At 42.7% G+C, this 22,348-nt stretch overlaps 1 protein-coding gene across 1 annotated transcript in view; it reads right to left on the bottom strand.

The window, feature by feature from the left end:
* PPP1R14C (protein phosphatase 1 regulatory inhibitor subunit 14C) overlaps window positions 1-22,348 on the bottom strand; it is a gene marked incomplete at its 5' end in the record, with an annotated part of 73,151 nt that overhangs the window by 16,649 nt on the left and 34,154 nt on the right. Inside the window, 2 exons of the mRNA XM_011362685.2 lie at window positions 7,119-7,151; window positions 8,535-8,618. Coding sequence (XP_011360987.1) covers window positions 7,119-7,151; window positions 8,535-8,618 — 117 coding nt within the window. The remainder of the gene's footprint in view (window positions 1-7,118; window positions 7,152-8,534; window positions 8,619-22,348) is intronic.

Here is a 22,348-nt window from a genome sequence, read left to right as displayed (position 1 = left end):
AGTGCAGACACAGTGCCACCATAGCTGAGACGTCATCAAACTGAATAACAGAGATTGCTCTGCCCAGAGGATTCCTTGGAACTCCACCTGCCCCAACTCACAGCCCCAACCAAGCCACATATCCAGGTGTATCCTCGGCAAGTCAGGCGCTCCTTGCTGAGCAGCGCCTAGACTCATACTGATGGCAGCTGGCCTCAGGTCCTGGTGTGGTCTTTTGAGGCAACTCTAAGCACAACATCTGTGGATTGCTTACTGAATCTTAACAGGTGGCCCGGGAGGGGTAGAGGCTTGGGCTAAATTTGGCCTGCAACTGAACCCCTCTCAGAACTGTGCCACTGGACACCTACTTCACAAATCCATACTAATAAGACCGGGAGACTTAGGAGCTTTGCTTAGTACATAGAAACAGAAACAGAAAGGCAGCTGAAATGGGAAGACAAAGAAGCAGAAACCATATGAGAGCACAGAACAGAGATCCAGGAATAATGGAGTCAAGCAATCTAACAGATGCAGAGTTCAAAACACTGGTTATAAGGATGCTCAGTGAATTTAGGGGAAGTGCAGATGAATTCAGTGAAAACTTTAACAAAGAACCAGTCAGAAACGAGTAATACATTATCTGAGATGAAGAATATATTAGAGGGAATTAAGAGTGGATGAAGAAGAAAATCGAACCACAGATATAGAGGATGGGGAAGCCAAGGGCACTCAATTAGAACGGCGAGAAAAAAGAAGCCAAGACTATAATAATAATTTAAGGAGTCTATGGGACACAATTAAATGTAAAAATATCCATGTTAGAGGGTACCTGAAGGAAAGCAAGAAGTTGAAGAGCTATTTGAAGAAATAATGATGGAAAATTCCCTCACCTGGTGAAGGAAATAGACATATAACCCCAGGAAGCTCAGAGAGTCCCAAAAAAGGTGAACCTAAAGAGGCTCACACCAAGATACGTTATAATTAAAATGCCAAAGGTTAAATACAAAGAGAGAATCTTAAAAGCAGCAAGAGAAAAGCAGTTAAGTACAAGGGAGCAGCTGATTTCTCAAAAGAAACTATGCAGAATAGAAGGGCTTGGCACAAAATATTTAACGTGATAAAAACCCAGGATCTATAACCAAGAATACTTTATCTAGCAAAGCTATCATTTAGAGTCCAAGGACTGATAAAGAGCTTCCCAGACAAAAATAAGCTAAAGAAATTCATCAATACCAAGCCAGTATTACAGGAAATGTTAGAGGGACTTCTTTAAAAAGAAAAAACATGTATCAAAAACATGAATAAAGAATGGTAATAACTGCATTCCTATCAACAAGTACCTCAAATGGAAAAGGATTAAGTGCTCCAACCAAAAAGATAGGGTGGCTAAATGGGTAAGAAAACAAGACCCCTACATATGCTGCCTACAAGAGACTCACTTCAGATTAAAAGACACACACAGACTAAAAGGAAGGGGATGGAAAAAGATATTGCCTTGATGGACGTAGAGGGTATTGCGCTGAATGAAATATGTCAGACGGAGAAAGACAAAAATCACATGATTTCATGTGCATGTGGAAACTAAAGAACAAAATAAACAACAACAACAAAAATGGAAATACACTCATAGATACAGAGACTATTCTGAGGACTACTAGATGGGATGGGAGTTTGAGGGAACGGCGGAAAGGGCAAAGAGATTAAGAAGTAAAAAATGGATAATTACAAAATAGACATGGAGATAGAAAGTGCAGCGTAAGGAAAATAGTTAATAATGTTGTAATAAATATGTAAGGGGAAGAGGGGCACTAGATTTAGTGCGTGATCACTTTGTGATTTATATAGATCTCTAATCACTATGCTGTACATCTGAAACTAATATATTATTGTATGCCAACTATAATTGAAAAAAAAAACCTCATTGAATCATACAATGTAAATACAAGAAACTAATTGTTTATTATATTTCAATAAAGCCAGAAAAAAAAGAATCTTAGAGTATTTTGTATTACTTGGTATTGTGATCTTAACAGTCTGAAACATAAAAATTCATTGACTGGACTGACAACTTCCCTAACAGACGCTCAGATAGATGCCCTCAAGCTCACATTAAATGCATTTCCCAATATAATGGAGGTGCTCCTCTGCGATCCTAAGGTTTGAAAAGAAGCTCCTCCCTAGCCTGGCTAGCTGGCCCCAATACTCCCACCCCTGATTTCTATAATGTCCACTAGGCTGTCACTACCGATCTTCCAAATCCGAGTAATAAGCAAAAGAAAATTACTCCTTTTCTTCTTGCATGACATAGAAACCTCTTTTTTCTAATCTTAAACCAGCTCTATTTTAATATTAACTACATCAGAAATGGCATTTTCTCAAGGGGAAAATATCAAGACACCATTCTTACTAATCAGTCACTAATACATTAGCGAAGTGACCACAGTTATGCTGCTGTGCATTTTGAAAGGTCCAGGTCAGGAAAGATTTACATGTCAAGGGAAAACATAAGTCCTTTTCTTATTAGCTGGGGATCCACACAGGACAAAACCATGGACCCAAAAATATGACAGAAAGTGACACTCAAAATCAATATCATTTCTATAAAAGTGGCAGATTCCTTAAAGTCTACTCTTCAATTTGAATAATTTAAGAACATTGTTATTGGTGAATTTTGTATTTTGCATACTTAATATGTAGTGGAGAAGCATTATACAGAACCAGATTCAACCGGCACATGCCAAGCTTTATGTTATGTGCTTTCATACCTACTTTGCGTTCTCCTCTTATTAACTATATAACCTTAGGCAAAGTGCCTTTCTATGTCTCAGATTCCCTGACTTAAAACAATGGTGTCATCCTCACAGCTTTGTTGTGAAGATGAAATGAGTTAGTACATGTGATGTGATTAGACTGGTGCCTGGCATGTGCTTAGTAATTATTTAGCCGTTATCATTGTTGTTATAACTATCGCTAAAATTATTCTTATTGCAAATAATCCTTACTAAAACCCAGGTAGGAGGTTATTACTTCCATGTTACAGAGGAGGAATTGGTGGCTCAGAGAGGTTGAGAAAATTTCTTAAAGACTAAGTGACATTTAGTGCTGCCACTGGCATAAGACTCTTGATGGGAAAGTCCAGTCCAGTCTTCTTTCCACCACCCACTCCGCCTGTGCAACGAGACTACAAATAAATGTATCTGAATCAGCAGTGACATCTTCCTTACATTTCTAACTTCAAAGTGGCATGATAATTGTATGTAAAATTCTTTTGATTGAAAAAAAAAAGGGTACTTAAAGAAGAACATCATTAACTGTTAGGCATTTAGTTGAGATAGAACCAAATCCTTTCATGTTGTGCAAGTCTTACCGAGTCAAGACTTGGCAGGATGGAAAGAAAGAGCACAAGATCCAGTGTCAGAAACTCAGGTTGAGTCCTGACCTCTTTGCTCGCTCCTGTGAGGTCTTAGATAAGTCACCCAAACTCTCTACTTCATGTGATGATTGTGAGGATTAAATAAGATAGAGGTCCGGGAAAATACAAGCTATTATTTTTATCATTACAATCCAGGTGCCAGTGAAATGGGTTTCTTAGGAACATAAGCTCAAAGGCAAAACTATTCCACCTTTTCTGAAATGATCCTTTAATAGGCAGATGAACTTGACTGAAATTTCTCAGCATTGTACACCATTTCATTCCTAGAAACCATGAACTAAACAAAGAACACAAGTTGTTCCCTTGTAAGCGCCAGTGCCTTTGGACCTCTGAAGACCATCCAAATGTTACATCCTTCCATCTCTTAAGCCTCCTTACGCAAACCAAAGGGGGAATGCTTCTGTTCCAGGGGGACAAGACCCATTGTTTTCATTTCACTGCATGGCTGTTAACGAGTGGAACTATTTTGCTCCCGAGATACTGCAGAATTGGGGCGAACAGGGCTTATTTCACTGAGAAGATGAAAATGACTTCCTACTGCCGCCTGCCTGCAGAGTGGTTGAGAAGAGAAAGCGGCAAGTCCAGACTTTCCCACCTAAATAACCAAAACATGAACTTCTCCATCTAAGAGAAGGACTGAATGAAAAAGGGGAATGAAAAGCAAGCAGAGTGCTATACTTACCAGTCCAGGTTTACTCGCAACGGCAACCCTCTCTCCCCACATCACATGCCAATTTATCAGCATAATTCATCACCTTTCTTAGATCCCTCTCCAAATAAATAATTGTTTTAACTCTTACATTAATTCCCCAACTTAACTATATTTTGGTTATTTAGGTGGGAAAGCAAGGATAGGAAGGAGGCAGGAGACTGTACCATTTAGTTATTTGGGGGAATAAAGCTTCTTTACTTTATTCCCCCAAATAACTAAATGGTACAGTCTCCTGCCTCCTTCCTATCCTTGCTTTCAGAAAGCCTGAAATCAGAATATCAACCCTCAGGCAGGAGCTTAGGGGGTCAAACTCTTTTAAAAATAGCAACATTTTGAGTGGTTCCCTTGCTCCATTCACATATACCTTGAGGAAAAAAAAAAAAAAATCTGGTGTGCAAGCTGGTCCTTCCATAGTGAGACCCACCAATGACAAGCTGTGCTCACACGCACAGATTTCAATCAGCTTACTGGCTCCTAACACTTAAACGTGGGTACACTGCCAAAACTCAGCAAATACAGATAAAAATAGGAAAAAAGGTGGGGTTCAGAAAAAGCAGAGAAATCTAGACAACAGAATAATCTTAAAGGCAAAAACAAAGAAAAGAAAGCATCTGATTAATATCTTCAAAGAGGAAAAAATGCATCAATGGAATAAGAAATACTAAAACAAAACAGGGAACAGAGATCAAGAAAGGACAGAGATCAAGAAAGCGCTCTTCGATATTAAAAATAAGGTAGTTGAAATCTTTAAATATCAGTAAAAAGGCTAGAAGATAATGTCAGAGAAACCTTTCAGAAATGAGAACAAAAGATCAAGGAGAATGAAATCCAAAAGGAAAAGATAGAAATTAGAGGCTCCATCCAGAAGGAGCAACATCTAAATAACAGGAGAGACAGAAATATAGAATATTGAGGAAGAAATTAATAAAAATAATAGATAACAAAAGACCATTTTTGAAGAACTGAAACAACTTAACTCTTCAGATGAAAAGAGCTTGCAAGTACCCAGCAAATGAATAGAAAAGGACCCACACTACAGTGTATCATTGTAAAATTCAAAAATGGAGATAATCTTAAAAGTTAACTGAAGGGGAAAAATAGGTCTGAGGATAGAAATGGCTCCAGACCTCTTAACGAGGGAAATAATACAACAATAGAGTAATATCTTTAAAATTAAGTTTTAATAACAAATTTTATCCTAGAATCTTACATTGTCCCAACTATACTGATCAAGATATATTTCCATAGAGGCAAGGATTCTAATAATTTACCTCCTATGCCTCCTTTCCCCAAAAGCTACTGGACGACATATTCCAACTAAAATGCGGAATGCTGGGATTTCAGAAATGAAGCATCTAACACAGGACAAGAGCCTCAGGACAGTAGCTTCTCAGCAGATCCAGAGAATAACTTCTCCAGGCTGCTGCATGCAGGAGATCCGGGAGCAAAGTCTGAGGTGGGGGCACAGTGATGACGTGTTTGAGCATACAGAAAATATATCATTACATGTTTGGCAGAGATATTGGAGAGTTTGACAAAAAAAATAGCAATGGGTAGTAGACACAACAAAGACAAGCAGATATCAACTCCAGGAAAAATGAAGGGCTATTCAGGAAAGGAGCCATGGTCTTGTTTTATTGTTTGGTTTAGCAGTGAAAAACATTTGTTTAAGGCACAATATTATTCTATTCGACGACTGGTTTTTTTTTTTTAAAGTGTTAAATAACTTCATTAAGGAGATGAAGGGAAATGAATTGTATAGAGAGTGACAGAACTATCATATTTCCCCGGAAGTCAATGAATGAAAAAAAAGCAAGTAAATACATATTTAGGAATACGAGAATAAACAGCAAGGAAACAGTCCAAAGCGTTATTGTACAAAAATACATAAATATAATATATAAATATAAAAATACATATTCCTAGGGAGGGGGTTTAGGGGTGGGAAAAGCACTGTTATTTTTTCTTATAAGCTTATTTTTGGCTTTCAAAACTATGAATATGCATCATATTGATTAAAACATATTTTTAATAACTAAAAGTTTAAAATCTCTATGACTGCAAGATGTAATCAATATAAAGACAAACTGGAGATTGTAAGAATAAAGCTCGATTAAGTAGCTAGCCTCAAACCAAATGATCATAAAACACCCTAGTCATTTAAATCTTACACACTCTCGTGAAAGCATTCTCCCCTCTCACTTTCAAATTATACCACTTCAAAAAACAAGTCCGACCACTATCACTTTGAGGTTGAGAACAGATTCCAAAACATTTGATGAATCTTCTAATTCCTCTGATTCATCACAGGAACAAAGGGAAAGTACTTCTTTTACCAATATTTTCATAGTTGATCAAACCTTAATTTCTACGTCGTTTGTACTTTTGGTCACTAGAGTATATATTAAATGCATTGGTCTAATCGAAATAACATCCATTGATTTTTACATTAATATTTATACATTTGATAAATATCCAAACAAAGCATAAAATTTCTTCTTCCAAGAAAGGCAACTGTTCAATTCTGAATGACAGAATTGGCTTCAAGCTTTTCAAAAATACATACTTATACACTGATAGAATGTATTTCCTGTTATAAATCTAAACTTTTACTAAAATGATTCTAAAACCTCTCTCAATGACCTTTGAAGTTTGGCTTTTATATGAAAGCAAGCAACACATGAGATCTCATAAGTTTTAAGTTTTCCTAAACTAGATATATTTAAGCTTACAAATAAGGAAGTTAGTAGTATTCAAACATATGCACCTCACTTAGAGATAGTAACTGCTACCGAGTATATACATAATGAAACCCGCTTACTGTGGTTTAGCTTTAAATAAGGAAGTTAGTAGTATTCAAACATATGCACCTCACTTAGAGATAGTAACTGCTACCGAGTATATACATAATCAAACCCGCTTACTGTGGTTTAGACAAATTGATTTAATAAAATCTAATTCAAAGATGGCATTTAGGAAACATGATTTGTTTACCTCTGTTGGTTTGTAGCAGTCTACAAGAGCTTCCTAGAATGAAATACACAAAAGGTAAGTTTTATTATTTAAAAAATTTCATATCATTTTAAAAGTAAAATTGAAATTCATTTCATCTTTATAGTATTATTCTAAACATAGTAAATCAACATTTCACATTGACTATATAGAATCACACTTTAACATCTGTTGGCCATCTGAAGATGTAAAGAGTTGTGTCCCTTATATGCAGGAATGCCTTACACTCTCCAGAACACACACACACACACACACACACACACACACACACACACACACACACACACACACACACACAGCCCTTTCTTTCTGGCTGCCAATTTAGTTAATAATAAATTAGATATACTTAAATTGAGACTGCCTGTAAGAGAGGGTAACAGTCTCACTGGAGATGGAGGGGCCTGGTTGTGATTCAACCACAAATCAACTTGTCACACGCCTGGCAGTCTTCGGTGTCCTCACCTGAGAACCAAAGGGGATGACCTGATGGTAGCTAAAGACCTTTTAAGTTCTCGATTTTAAGAAAATATTTTTGTCATTATGTTCTCTGAAGAACTGATGCCTGCCATATTTTGTTTAACTTTTTCAATTAAATTTACCAACAAGAATGAATAATCATTAAACTGAGACTGTTCACCACTCAAGGGATGCTAGTAATTATTGATACATTAAAATGTGCCCTTTAATTGCCTTTAGTGATCATATACCACTGGTGACAACCAATAGCCATTAACAGTAATTATCAGTGAACATTAAGAATGTTGGCAGGTCAAAGGTTAACTGGGTTTAGAAACTCCCATTACGAATATTAAAATGATAGATTTGGCCTCCTATGGGAAGGGAAGTAAATATTCCATGACTCTGAACTATAGAAACATGAGACATCTCAATATCCATAGTTGTACTAGAATAATATCAAATGGGCATACTCTAATAAATGATATTTTACATTGAAGAGAATTAGGTTGTAGATATACCTATCTCAAAATTAATTCCGTGAATGATATAACCCACAACTGCAAGACCAGAGTCCTGGGTTTAGACCTCCAGTTCTGGCTCAGCCCGTCTCCTCATACAACCATGGGACATCACTTCCTTCCCTGGCAAAGGGGTCTCAGGGGGCAGAACCAGCTCTTCCTCCCAAGAAGATGAGGCTGGAGAAACTCATCTCCATAAGGTGCTTGGAGAACTCACTGTACTCAAGACTGCTTTATCATCGGAGATGTACTTCAGGAAGGTGAATATTTCGCATACCATTGCTTTCCTCTCTGCAAACTGCTATTGCCCGAGTGCTGGTGCCAACACCTCCACGGGGCAGAACCAGTGCATGCCAAGTTCTAAGGCAGGTGGATTCCAGCATCTATAACCAGAAGGTTCTAGGTTTTGAAAGTTGCTTACCCGTAATTTTAAAGCCCTCTCTTCTTCACTGTCTGTGTCGAGAAGATCATCAATGTCAATTTCTACATCCGGCATTTCTTCTTCCTGGAGGACAAATGTGAAGGCATTTTTTTTTTTAGTGAGAAACTACATTGTACCGAACCAACTTAGTTGAGTTAAATAAATGACAAGATCATCCATTAAGGGGGTTGACAATTAAGGGAGAAAGAGAGACTAGGAGGAAGGGGAGGGAAAGGAGGAGAAGGGAGGGGGAGGAGGAAGAAGGGGAAAGAAAAAGGAAAAGAGGGAGGAGGCAGATCAAAGGAGATTTAAAGGTCACAAAGCAGTAAAAAGTAATATTTCAAAAGGACCATTTTCTACTTTCCAGCAGAAAACTGCAATTATGAGTACACGACTGCCAGGAAACTAGCGAGCTATAGTAATAGTGAGAGTTTTATTTTCCTACTCAGTGTCTACACTTCTCTTAGTGGCTACCAGCTCTTCGATTTTTTTCAGGGGTTAAGCAATTCTTTTTACAGGTCGGGGTCTGGGGAAAACCTGCTTCTACTACAGGTTCTGAGAAAGGGCACTTGGCTGAGCCTCGCCTGAGCTCTGGCCGCAGTTACTGACTCAAGAGAGGACTCATGACCTAACTGAGACCAGTGGGGGTTTTGGGAAAGAGCTCTGCCAACAGAAGCACCCTCTTCTCTCCTTCTGAACTGACAGTGGGCTGAGGAAGATCTTAAGCATGAAGGAAACGAGTCTAACTGCACAATGGGCAGAGCGAGAGAAATAAAAAAAGAAGGTTCTGGATCAGCGGATCAAACCACTGAGTCAGCGGATCAAACCACTTCTAAAGCCGGCATACCCTCAAGGAAATTCCCGTTTCAATCCAGTCAGTGTGACTGGAGTTTAATATTCCCAAAATTAAAGACACTCCATCCAGAACAGAGGGCGACGAAGTCCAGGTGGAATGTGGTGAAAGACCTCACTCATCCGGAACCCACGCCTCCAACCTGAAGTAGATCTTTGCTACTTCTCACTTCTTCTGCTACCTGATCTTCCCCGTACCTCTGAGAACACCGAAATCAAGTCACGTTTAAGAGAGGCGTAATTCCCATTAAGAGTCACCTACACTCCAACTCCTCCTAGCCACACAGGCGGGTGAGGAGCATTCGCAGAAGCAAGAGAGAGACACCTGTGGGGACACCTGTGCATTCACCTGGGCCTAGCTCTTCTCCCAGCTGCGTCATCTGGTCTTTTGGGGCAAGGCTGACTTTCCGAGTCTTTCTTTTCTAGTAAAATGCATTTACTAAGTAATAGTGTTTGACCTTTTTTTTTTCCCCCTGTTTCAAAACAAGAGAGGATCCAAGTGTTTGGAGGAAACCAAGGAATATGATACACTACTGTGAAATAATATGACACATATATATTGCCATCTGCCCCTCGTTCCTGACACTGAGCTCCTCATAAATAGGGATTCTAGGAGAATTTTTTGTTCTAACACTTAGTCTTTAACCACAGCTCTTGACGCCGAGCTCCTAAATCTCTTGGAATTTCCTGGGTGACAGGAGTGTCTTTTGTCCTAATGAGGAGACTCTTGGTAGGCCCCTGGATGGGGGCTGATCATAAGAAAAAACAAGCCATGATTAGAAGCCTGGAATTTTCCACCCCATCCTCTATCTTCCATCCTCCTGGAAAGGGAGTAGGGTTAGAAATGGAGTTACAATCAATCACGCCTATTTGATGAAGCCTCCATAAAAATCCCAGTAGAATGAGGTTTGGGGACCATCCAGGTTGGTGAACACATCCATGTGCCAGGAGAGTGTCCCTGGCTTCACAAGGACACAAGCTGCAGGGACACAACCAGGAGGTGAGGAGGGTCCCAGTGTACCTCTTCATCCGACTGTTCATCTCTATAGTCCTTCTAAGTAATTCCCCTCGGTTCTGTGAGCCATTCAAGCAAATTACTGAAACCACAGATGGGGTCATAGGAACTCTGTTAATAGCCAGTAGGTCAGAAGTACAAGTGACAATCTGGGACTTGAGACTGAAGTCTGAGGTGGAGGCAGTCTCGTGAGACTGAGCCCTTAACTTGTGGGATCTGACACTATTTCCAGGTAGAATTCGATAGAATTACTGGACACCCAGTAATTCTATCCAGTATGTCTAGGAGAATTGCTTGATGTGTGAAAGACCCACACACCTGGTATCAGAAGTGTTGTGAGTGTGATAATAGCATGAGAGTAAAAGAGACACATAGAAGTGTGTTTTCTGCACAACTACCCTCAGTAACACTAGCTCCTGAAGGCGGGTAGGTCCTCACTGGGCGTGAAGGGTTCCAGAAATGACCCTCTGGTGAACCCCAAGTGATTTATTCCTGCTCCCATGGAGAATTTCTGTTTAGATCCTTTGACTGGGTGTTCAGTAGGATAATCTATTTCAAAACCAGTATTTATCAATGTGTCTTTGGTCTCACCTGTAAAGTTCTACTTGATAGAAGAGAGGTTTTGTATTCATGGACATAATTTTTATATTTATACCTAATTGTCACTTACCTGTTAAGAAAAGCCAATGATATAGAAACAGGAAGTCTAAATGTTTGATGAGAATAAGGCTGAAGACTGACCTTTCCACTGCTAGGGTCACGGGCTCCAAGGCTGGGCAGCCTGAGTCAAAGGCCAGGTTTGCCACTAAACCGCTGTGTGACTCTGGGCAAGTGCCTTCACCTCTCTGGCCTCAGTTTCCCCACACATAAAAACAACTACCTCCTAATATTTACATGTGGATTAAATTAGCTAATTGATATCAAGTTCTTGGAATAGTACCAGACACACGGCTAAGACTTCTTGATTACTGATTATTGTTTCTTTACTACTTTAAGAGATGCAACCCATATGGAAAAGCTCAGATAAAACAGAAGGGAAATTGAACCTGGAGTAGAGGGGCAGTTCTAACATCTTTAGTCTTATTAAGGTTAAAATCTCTTCTCGAGAAATTAATAGTACTACTAACAAAGGATTTAAGAAAGCATATCTCCTTAGAAAACTCTATTGACCTCGTAACTGGGAATGACGTATCTTGCTGGAGAGTAGTGATAGGGATTAAATTAAAGCCTAGTCACCTGGCTTCCCAGGATATCAGAAGAGCAGTACAGAAGTGTGAGTGTGTATCTGGCTATGACAATATTTGACGATATCTGCCAGGCCTTGGAGACCCAATCCACATGTGTCAGTGAACACAGGCGTCACTGCTCTCTGCGTAGAGGTGGCTGGGCTGCTGTCCTGCACTAGAATCTATCAATTCCACCCCTTCCTCCAGCCAGCCTGTGTCCCAGACTGGAAAAGAACCTCTATTTCAAAAGAGATGCCATTATTTAGCCCCACTGGGGTCAGAGCGGGGTACAGATGTGGCCTCCATGCGGGCGGAGCATGCCGGGAGGACCCCAAGGCTCCACTCCAGCTGTCAGACCGCAGGATGTACACACGGCTCCCCTCCCCCCCGCCCTACACACACCTTCCTCCCCACCACCCACCAAACGGGCCTATGCACAACTTCCTCTTTTCATGGGTATGTGAAACGCTCGCAGAAAGGAGGACTGGGAGAGTCGAGTAGGGAATCACAGAGAGACAGTGGTAGAGCTGTCAGCGATTTGTCGGACTCTGCTCGTAGTAAAAGGACCGGTGGCGACTGAAACACCGTCCAAGTAAGTCTCTCGAACTTACTAGACAACAAAGCCACTGACGCGTGGGAACACGGAGCGCAGCTGCAAAGATGCAGAGCAGAGAAATCACAGGTGGACCCTCCCCAGCCACAAACGCTGAAGCCACGGTGATCGGGGCCCCAGGGCAGAGCTGCAGGCATTGCCTGCGTGTTCTAGCAAGTGCGATTCCAGATGAAGTCAGCTCCTCCGACCACCCACGGTGTGGCTTTGTACAAAACCTCTCTTCTATCAGGCCAACAATGTCCCCAACGCTAGTAAAAGCAAAAGAGATGAATCCACCACAAGTTTCCATCTCAGTAACAGTTTATTTCCCCCAACCACCCCAAATCGGTTCGGCTTTGAGTACAAGGTATATATTTGGGTTCGGCTTTGAGTACAAGGTATATATTTATGTGCAGGCTTAATGAAATCAAGCAGAGGAAGCAGGATATACAACCTATGCAAGGAATCACCGCTAAGGGGAACTCAGTGCTGCTTTTCTTAAAAGAAAGAAAAGAACAAGTAAGTAATGCTCTCCTCGGTACAGCACAGAAGCGAGTTTCCTGCAGACGTTATTCACCTTTGACACTCTGCGAAATTTGGTCAAACAGGCTTTTACTTGTGCAGCAAGGTCAAGTCCCACGCACTTGGGAGGCACGGGCAATCGGTGTCCTCTCGTTAGGGTCACACACAGCTCTCCCTCAGGCCCTGCATTTGACCCATTTTCCCCAGCCCTTGAGATCTGGGCTGTCCAATACAGCAGCCACATGTGGTATTTAAATTTAAATTCGCTGAAATTAAATACAATTAAGAATTCTGTTTCCCAGGCACTTGAGCCACGTTTCAGTGCTCAATTGCCACACGTGGCCAGGGGCTACTGCCCTGGATGGCACGATACGGAACCTTCCATTCCACTGGCCAGGACTGCCCGAGAGTCCACTCAGCCTCTGGACCAGAGGCTGGGAAGCAAAGCTCTCTCCCCTGTCAGAGGAGCTGAGAGAGTAAAGAAAATGCCATCGCAAGGTGACTGCCATTACCCAGGGTGTGCGGCCGCGAAACCCCGGGCTGGCGCTCCCATTGGGAAAGCTGATACAATCTATTCCCTGACTGAGTAGTTACAATCATCATTAGATATCGGGGTGTGTTCTGAAGGTCCATGATGCCGAAACCAAAGTCTGGATGAGGAGGACATGGCGACCCGGAGCATGGGGGCGTGTGGGGGAGTCCTGGGAAGCAAAGACTGATCTAGTATCGAGTACACAATCCTATGTAGATTTGGTATTTAATATCTGTAATGTGGAAATGGTCTAAATTTGAAATTCTCTTTAGCTCTATCTTCTGTACAAAGCATTATCACTGAATACCTTTAGTGACGGATCAAAACACTTACAAGGCAGTGACTACCCACAGCCCACTGTGTCTGAGGATTTCTCCGCATTAAAAATAGATCCCCAGGCAGTGGCTCTGGTGACAAGTGAAATTATCTCTTCTACGTCACTGGGCTAAGTCGCCAGCTGAGCTAAGTGACCAGCTCACACATTTAGTCTGAGGCTCTCCTACAGGTAACCACAGAAAAAGGTCCGTGGTCACTTTATACATCTTTGTGGTCCTACATCTGTTGAGAATCCACTGTGTGCAAGGCTGTGTGTGCCAGATTCGGTGAGGATCTGCCCTGGACGGACTGTCAGTCTAAGCTCAGAACAAAAGGACACGCAGCAGCACCAAGAGAGAGCAACAGACCCGAGTGCCTTAGTAATTAAGGAGAGGAAAACTTCCACCTGGGGCTGGCTGGGGGTGGGGTTTACAGAGGAGAACAAAGAGCACCCACAACAGGGAAAATGGTACACAGGAGGCAAAAATACAAGGTGTGTTTTAAATACGAGTGTAGCAAGGTCCTCGGCCTCGAGGCAGACAGCTCTGGGTTGCAGATGTGAATGCTCTTTTGAATGCTATGGAAGCCACACAAGGTAACAGGACGGAGAGCTGAGGCCAGTGGGGGTGCTATAAGGAGTAGTGGGGAGCGTGGCAAAATGGAGAAAACACGCCACAAGGGGAGGCAGCAAAGAACACTCCATTCCTACCTACTGTAACCTTTCTGAAACATGTGCTCAGTGCTGCCAGATTTTTCAAGTTTTAGCGAGTTTAAAATACAGATTTTTAATGTAAAAATATCCCAATTTTTAAAAGTTGGTTAACAGTTCTTTAAAATATAGTGAAGGACGAACGAAATCCATCGGCCTGCAGGGTGACAGTTTCTCCTCGTCCTGCAGAGAATCCTGAGGAATCCGGAGCAAGGGTAGAAAATGCCAGAAGGGTGAGCTGGTCCAACTGCAGGGCCCCGGGCAAAAGGGAGGAGGAAGGAAGGAGGGACGGGAGAGGGAGCCGGGCTTGAACGCCAGTTGTGGTGAGAACAGAAAAAGAAAAGATTTTAAACAGTGACAAATAGGAAGGGGAAAGCAGAAGGAACTTGGGGAGGAACCGGATGTTGGATGGGAGAGAAGAAAAAAGTAGAGATGATCCAGGTTTGGAGCCCGGGAGGTTCTGGAGAAAGATGCCGTAGTCGGAGCACACCTGGGATCTGAAGACACTTCACAAACCAACAAGCAGTTCAGAGCTAAGCCGTCACCAGCACCCCCCAACTTGTAAGCAGGAGCAGGATCCCCACGCTGCCTCAGCTCAGGGACACACTGCAGTGCTGAGTGACAGAGGCACAGCCCCCGGAGGCAGAAGCTGCAGCCTGCAACGGGGCCTGCAACAGCCAGGGGTTCACAGCAGGCTCAGGCACCAGGCTGCGGTAAAGCAACTGAGGCAGGTTTCTGAAGAACAGGCAGCCCGTGGTGAAAACACTTACACACACACACACACACACACACACACTCACTCACTCAACGTACACCACATGTGCACACACTTCTAACCAGCCAGGAGATTTACACCATGAACCCAAGTGTGGTGTCAGCTTTTAAAAAATACGCACACTCACCTCTCTCTGCAACACGGAAGGGAAAGGCAATGCTTAAGCTAAAGCGGCTTGAAAATGGATTACGGTGTTCAAGCTCTATGACACACAGCTTAACGGCTTCCTGAAAGTGATGAGGACTCACAGTGGTTTCCATCTCAAAATAGGGATGTGAAGTACCCTGGGATTAGAGTACTGTGAACGTGGTGGCAGCTGAGGGAGACCCACGGGCAGCAGGAGGATGGGGAGTCAGGGATGGCCTGTGATGACAGCCAACACTTCTGAGAGCTCACCTTTCTGTAAGCCTCCAGGGGAAACAGGCATAGGAAGAAACTAAAAAGCGTTGAGGCAAACAATCCTGGGGATTATGTGAGCTCCCTTTGAAAATATTTACATTTCTTTCATTTTAATGATGATCCAAAGAAAAAAAAAAAATTCTGTAAGCCAGCCTATTTATTCTAAGAATAGGCTGGATGGCCATCCTATAATCAAGTTGGCTCCTGTATTTACACACTGGCATCGAGCAGAATTACATTGTCATGGGCTAATGAGGAAAAAGGCCAAAGGGTAGATTTAATACATAAATGACTCATTCACACCAAGGGAAGCCTGATGACATCACTCAAAAGACACTGAGCTGCAGCACGCTGTCCCTAAGTCCTAACACAAAAAGAATGACCCCAGCCATCGTGTAGATTCACGTGCAGTTGAGTCTCGGTGGCTGGGTATCTATGCTTAATTTGTAATTTTGATTTGATTTGATAACTGGAAGAATCATAAACAGAAGGAATTTGTGCTTGGTTTTAAGTGGTCCAAATTTAAATATTATAACATTCAACATTTAAATCAGCCCAGGAATCCACAAGACATTTTTCCAGTTAAAGAGGAGCCCAGCGGACCCACCAGCACAGCGCTGTGGGATACCAGAGCATCGGGGTGCAGGGGAGACGGGGAAGCTTTCAGAAGGAAAACAGGTCACACACAGGACAGAGCATCGATGTCATCAGGCTTCCAGACAGTCAGGTGCCCTCTGGAAGCCAAAGGAGCGGTGATTCCAAAACCCCAGGGGGCTTTGGAATCTCCCAACTTGGACGCCCACACTCCCTCCAACTGTCGACCTAGAGAAAAAACATACACATTTAAGACACATTAGCTCTTATGTCTTAATATATTTACTTCCCATTTCGGGAAGAGGTGCTCCAGAAAGACAAAGAAGTAAACTACAAAAGTTATGCCTAGCTGTGGATCATGGAGGCCAGAGGGCATGCACTAAAATCAGGACTGAGGAGCATAGCGAGGAGGCCCGGAAGTGAAGAACAAAGCGAATGGAAGCTCAAAGAGCTGGCAAGCTGAGTGAAGGCAAGCCCTGGTTTATGTCAGGCTTGGGGTCGAGCTCCACGGGGCAAACATCGGCACGGGTGGCTGGGCCATTCAGAGGGAGTGGGAGAGAACTGGCCTGGGCTGTGACCTGAAACACAACTAAAAGGGTAAGTAAACAAATGTAGGTCAGTCCAGTGTCAACACCTTTGGCAAATGGTATAACCCCATGTGACCAGTAGGTCCCCAACATACACGTTTTAAAGAATACCCTCCAACGGCCGAAGTTTGCTCAGAGCCAAACAGCAAAATCCCCCTAATTCCTCTTTTAAAAAACTCAGAATCTCCTGACCCACCCTGATCCTATGATAAAACAAAGGGATGTTTTCAACAGTCTCCGCAGGGGCTGCTGTTCTCGCCCATCCCCCTCCAGGAGTGCAGGTCTGGACCTCTCTTTAAACCACACACCCCAAGGCTAAGGTTCATTTCTGGAGCACTCGGAGCATTATTACAAATGACAGCTGCAGTGGAGAGAAAAGCCACAGGACAGGCGCTGTCCCCACAACCCACAGGAAACAGCCCCCCTTTCCACATCCTCATGTCATATCAGCCCAGCATAAAACTGCTGTCCTAACACTCAGCAATATAAAACAAATGCCAGCTCATCGCTATAAAGATCCACATATCTGATCATATGAGAGTATTCTAGAACGAGGCACCTCTACATCAGGCTCCAAGAGCACTGGGCAAATCCATGTCCCATTTATTCCCTAAATACCTACGATTGTCCAGGCACTTTCTAGATGCCAGGGATAAATTGACACAAACACTTACTATCACGGAGAGTAAACCCTGATGGGGAAGACAGACAATAAACACATTAATACGATATATTGCATAGCAGATGGTGATAAATATTTTGGAGAAAAAAAAAATAGGCAGAAGAGAGGGACAGGGAAGAATAGGATGGCTGGAATTTGAAATAGGGTGGTCAGAATAGTGAGAGAAATATCTGAATAGAAGACTTGAAGAAGGTGAGAGAGGAAGCTGTGGGGGGCGGGGAAAAGAAGGGGAAAGAAAGTGCCCCAGTGTGCCTGAGACGCTACAAGGAGTCAGGGCTGAAGGCATAAGCAAGACCACTTAAGAAGCCACAGAAATAACCCGGTTATAAATGACACTGGCTTAGGCTAGGGATGCAGCACAAATACAGTCTTCTTATTCTAGTCACTGCTCATCTCAATCTCAAAGAGCAAATGAGTGGGCCAGAGCATCTTGCAGGTGCCGGCTGAGTGCACATCTCTTAAGCTGGGGAAGCAGGTGAGAGCAATGGTGGGTGTGAGCGGACTTGATGCTTGGCAAGAGGGTGCCCAAGCTGAGAGGTCCGGGGAGGTGACCTCAATGCCAAGGGAAGGAGCAGCAGTGTGAGAAAGTGGGGGTAACGTGGAGCAGCCAAACTGACTGAGGAGGTGCTTTCCCGAGTCTGAACCCCATTTCCCTTCCCCTGCTCTGTGTAGGTTGCTCCCCCTCTATAAAGCACCAGGACTCTTCTACCCAGAAAAAGCTCTGCCCTTCTTAACACTCGACTCTCAGTAGTCCATTTTAACAAATGAATATCGCTGGAGAGATCATCATAGCTCAGATGGCATTGCTGCGGTCAACGGAATGCTTCTCTATTTTGAAAATGAGTCGGGGGAAAAAAAAAAAAACAATCTTCCACAGCTTTTGTAATTTTGTACAGGTCTTAAACATGGGATGAAGCGAGATTAGTGAAAATGAGAGGAATAAAGTTCTGGCAGGGACGCTGAGTCATTCACATACCTCTTACCAAGAACCAGCCACTGCGGAGCAGTGCAGCCAGAGTAGAAGCACACAGAAGCACACAGAACCCCTCTCCTCAGCAACCTGGCAATCAGGGGGCACAGATGTCATCGCCAGATCGCCTCCACCACACTGAAAAGCAACGCTTTAACCACCCAGACACCCACCGCTAGACATCCCACCACAGCCTAGAAATCAGCCATTTGCCAACCTACAAAGCAACCCTTTAACTTTTGGGCCACCTGTCCCTTTCTCCCTGATCTCATAGATCCCGGGCCCCAGGGGATGAACATTCGATTCAGTTCAAACACTTAGTGCCTTCTACACACATGCCAAGTGCCCTCTGGAGCCACAGACCCACTAGTATGTCTCCCAGGAGTGACTGCTGGCGGTGAGAGTCTCACAGGGTAACTTCCTAGACAAATAGCGGGAACCAGAAAGCCAGTCTTCGCATGAAGCAGACCTGCAGCTGGTCCAGCTTAAATTCTTCGAGCCGGAGCTGGGCCTCATTCACTGGCCTCCTCTCCTAGTTTTCTCCTCTCCCTCAAAAATACCCTCTATCCTGTACCTCTCCAAAGCCTAAGGAAGACAAGTTTGGCTGATAATCCTTGTAACCCTTCTGCAGTCCTTTGCAGACTGAGATTGTAGTCATTCCCCAAAGTTACATGTTTGGAAACTATAGGCATGATGCAGAAGTTCAAGTTTTAGTCAGAGATGAGTGGAAGGGCAAGTTAACGTGAGGGGGTGGGGAGGGGAAGAAAGAACCACCACAAATGACCTCAGCCCTAGAAATTTTCCTCTGTCCTCTACGGAGCCATGAGCCCCATTATAAGAGTTTCACCTTTACAGTTACAGTTTTGTAGCTTAGAATCTAGGCAAGTAAGTAACATGTAACATAACTCCAATAATTCCCAAAACTCCAATTTTGTTATTCTGATTCAGTCACAAAGTAACCTTCAATTAGTAAGGCAGCAAGTCAGCATCTCACCTACATCTGTGATTTCTGCTCCTGGAACAGACATTGGTTTTAGATCACAAGTAAGAGCATATGGAAAGGAAGAAAAGGACACCAGCCTTTACTTTTAATTTGAACAAATGAACTGATTGAACTACAGGTTTATTTTTCAAAGGAAAAACATTGGTGACTAATAATAAGGGGGCAAATTCTTTACACCGATCCACATTTTTATTTTTAGAAAAAGGTGTTGAATGGTTTTTTTCTCCCAAAGTTTTATTGATTTTTTCCTAACCAGGAAAGAATGTGGATTCCGAATGACATACTCAAAAGAGTCTTGCAAATTTAAAAAAAAAAAAAAAAAAGGCCTAGGAACAGAAATTAGATTCAAGAATCTGATGCTTTACTCCTCCTACTTTGCTAAATATTGGCATAAATGAAAGAATGTCTCACACCTAGTGGGCACTCCATAATTATTCGTTGGGTGACTGACTGAATGATTTATTTGGAGTCCCAGTGGCTCTCTGCACTAGCAAGCTAACCCAGCTGTTATAAAGGCAGGCAGGGTTAAAGATTTATGACTGCCCATTTGCCCCCGATGACAATAAATCCTTGCCAGCCTCTAGCTGTTCCAAGCATTTGGCAGGCATAAGGACAGTCTATTGCGATGGCTCCCTCTGAAGGCCCTGGTGGTGTTCCTTTTTAGAAAGAGAGAGTCTACTAGGACCACAGTTCTCAGTCTCCATGACATAGGACAGGAGAATCCCATTTCTCCGCTCACCGAGACAGCTCCCTCAGCCAAGATGATGACCAGGCTGAAGGGTGTCAGGCTTTTATCCTCAGCAGCCAGCGCACATCAGGAGATGTGGCGAAGGCCATTCGGGCCCACTGTGGCCTATGACCTGACACTGTGTTAGCACCTGGAGTTCCTGTCCTCTGGCCTCCACAGCTCTGTGGTCATTAGCACCTCAAATCTCATCACAGTCACTAGCACATTAAAAGCCATCAAGATGTGTATCTGTTGTCTCCACCAACGCGCTAAGAGCTCCTTGAGGACACAGACTATGTTTCATTGATTTTTATAATCCTCATACATGGCATGGTATCCGACCCACAAACACACAGTGAAATATTTTTCTAGTGAGTGAATAAATTGAAGCTCTCTCCCAAATAAAATATTTAGGCCTAAAACTACCATACGTCAACATATTTCTTCTAGAATTCAAGTTAAAAATAAAAGGAGCCCATAGAATTGCATGGGTACTTCATTTCCTCTTGAAATTGACCCAGAACTGTATATGAGATGGTCACGCAGGTTATATAAGAAAGGCTGTAAATAGCAGCTGCCCTAGGAATGCAAAGAAAGCCCAAGGGAAAAGGAGAGATAGATTCTTTTTATAACTCTTGCCTTCACTGATCGATTCATCCCAGACAGAGAGCCTCTTGGATCAACTGTTATATTTATGAACTGGCTCAATCTCACCTCTAAATTTCATGTCAATAATTGTATTCGACACGCTTAACTACTTAAGCAGACTTCTCCTTTATTCATTTAGCCGCTCAAGAAAAACAAACATCTACTGCCAAGCAATTGAAATAAAAACAAGGTCTTAAGTTATGGAACAAATTGTAAGAGCAACTTTTATACTTTACAGCCACCCAGGCCAGGCATTTTATCAAGTTAAGAAATGACAGAACCGTTCGTGCTAAAGGTGACATGGAACGGGAGTGGCCAGGCTCCTTCTGAGTTAAAAGGTCAGTGATTCGGAGTGAGGAGAGGTCAATGTAATCTCATGAAATGTAAAATATCTCAAATGGAAAGTTATTTCACCATTTTAAAGTAATATTCAAAAACCATCCTAGGATAATAAACTGTTGTTTGGTAGAAAATTGGAGACTTCTTTTAATTAATGAAAAAAAGAATCATTTGTAATTGACATACAAATTACATCAGTTTGTATGGTGGTGGAACATTATTTGGTTCTCTTCACTAAGTTACTCACATCACTTAAAAATCCTGTTGACGGTATCATTTTATACACATTCTTTAAACAGAAAACAAACAGGGGTGTGCAATACGAAGATAAATCTTGGCTCAAGCTGTGTTCAAGTCCTCAGAAAGATTATGAATTGGTTGAGTAAACAATCTTGGGATAAGGGAAAGGTAATCAAAATAGAAGAGGGATTTGGAGGAAAGAGGAGGTAAGAAAACCATGCCCACATCAGCATTCAATAAACGTCTGCCGAAGAACTGGAGGAGAGCCAGGATGAGGAGGCTCGGGTCAGGAGCCCCATTAAAGAATCGGCACTCAAAGGACATGCGGACTGAACTACTATCATGAACAGCTGTTCAAAATGAGAATGCGCTGGCTCGGAGGACATTCCAGAGGCTGAAAGAGCGTGTCTGCTTCCTTAAAAAAGATACATGGGTAAATAGACAGACAGATAATTGGGCCCATTCTCTGGAGATGCTGATTAAGGAGGCCAAGAGTGGCTTTTAAAAGGTCCCCAGATGACTCTGATAAGCAGCAAGTCCGGAAAACACAGGACTTGGTAACCTCTAAGTTTCCTTCCCTCTATGAACTGAAGCCTGGCCCCTATCAGCCAGTGGCAGTCTACACAACCGATTTCCACTTTGCAGTTAAACAAGAGATTAAGAAAAGAGACTTGTAGCAAAGGGGAACTGAGCACTCAGTATATTCCGGGGTCTATCTCCTTCCCACTAAAAAGCTGACCGAGTGTACGACTGTGCCCATGTCATTCTGGAGCCGCTCATCCACCGTAAGAGGAGATGCACAGTGTGTGTGGGCACAGATGCTGGTAAGGGCATGTGGGAACTTATGGAAATTCCTTCCGATTATCTCGATTTTTTCAATGAGACAGGAAGCAAGGTCAACGGCTGAGATGAGGCTAGTGGAGGTTGTGTTAGCGAATGGAGGAAAGAGGGATGGGATGAATTCGCCGCCTCAGAAAATGGGAGAATGAATGGACTAGACAAATGTAGTATAAATGCTAGGGACTTCTTGTAGTTAGCCATCATGAATTCCTAGTGAGTCCAGGCAGAGAACAAACAAGTGAATTAA

Source organism: Pteropus vampyrus, unplaced genomic scaffold (genome assembly GCF_000151845.1).
Source record: "Pteropus vampyrus isolate Shadow unplaced genomic scaffold, Pvam_2.0 Scaffold78, whole genome shotgun sequence".
Taxonomy (NCBI): Eukaryota; Metazoa; Chordata; class Mammalia; order Chiroptera; family Pteropodidae; genus Pteropus; species Pteropus vampyrus.
Note: the sequence above shows the minus strand (reverse complement) of the source record. Positions and strands in the feature narration are given on the sequence as shown.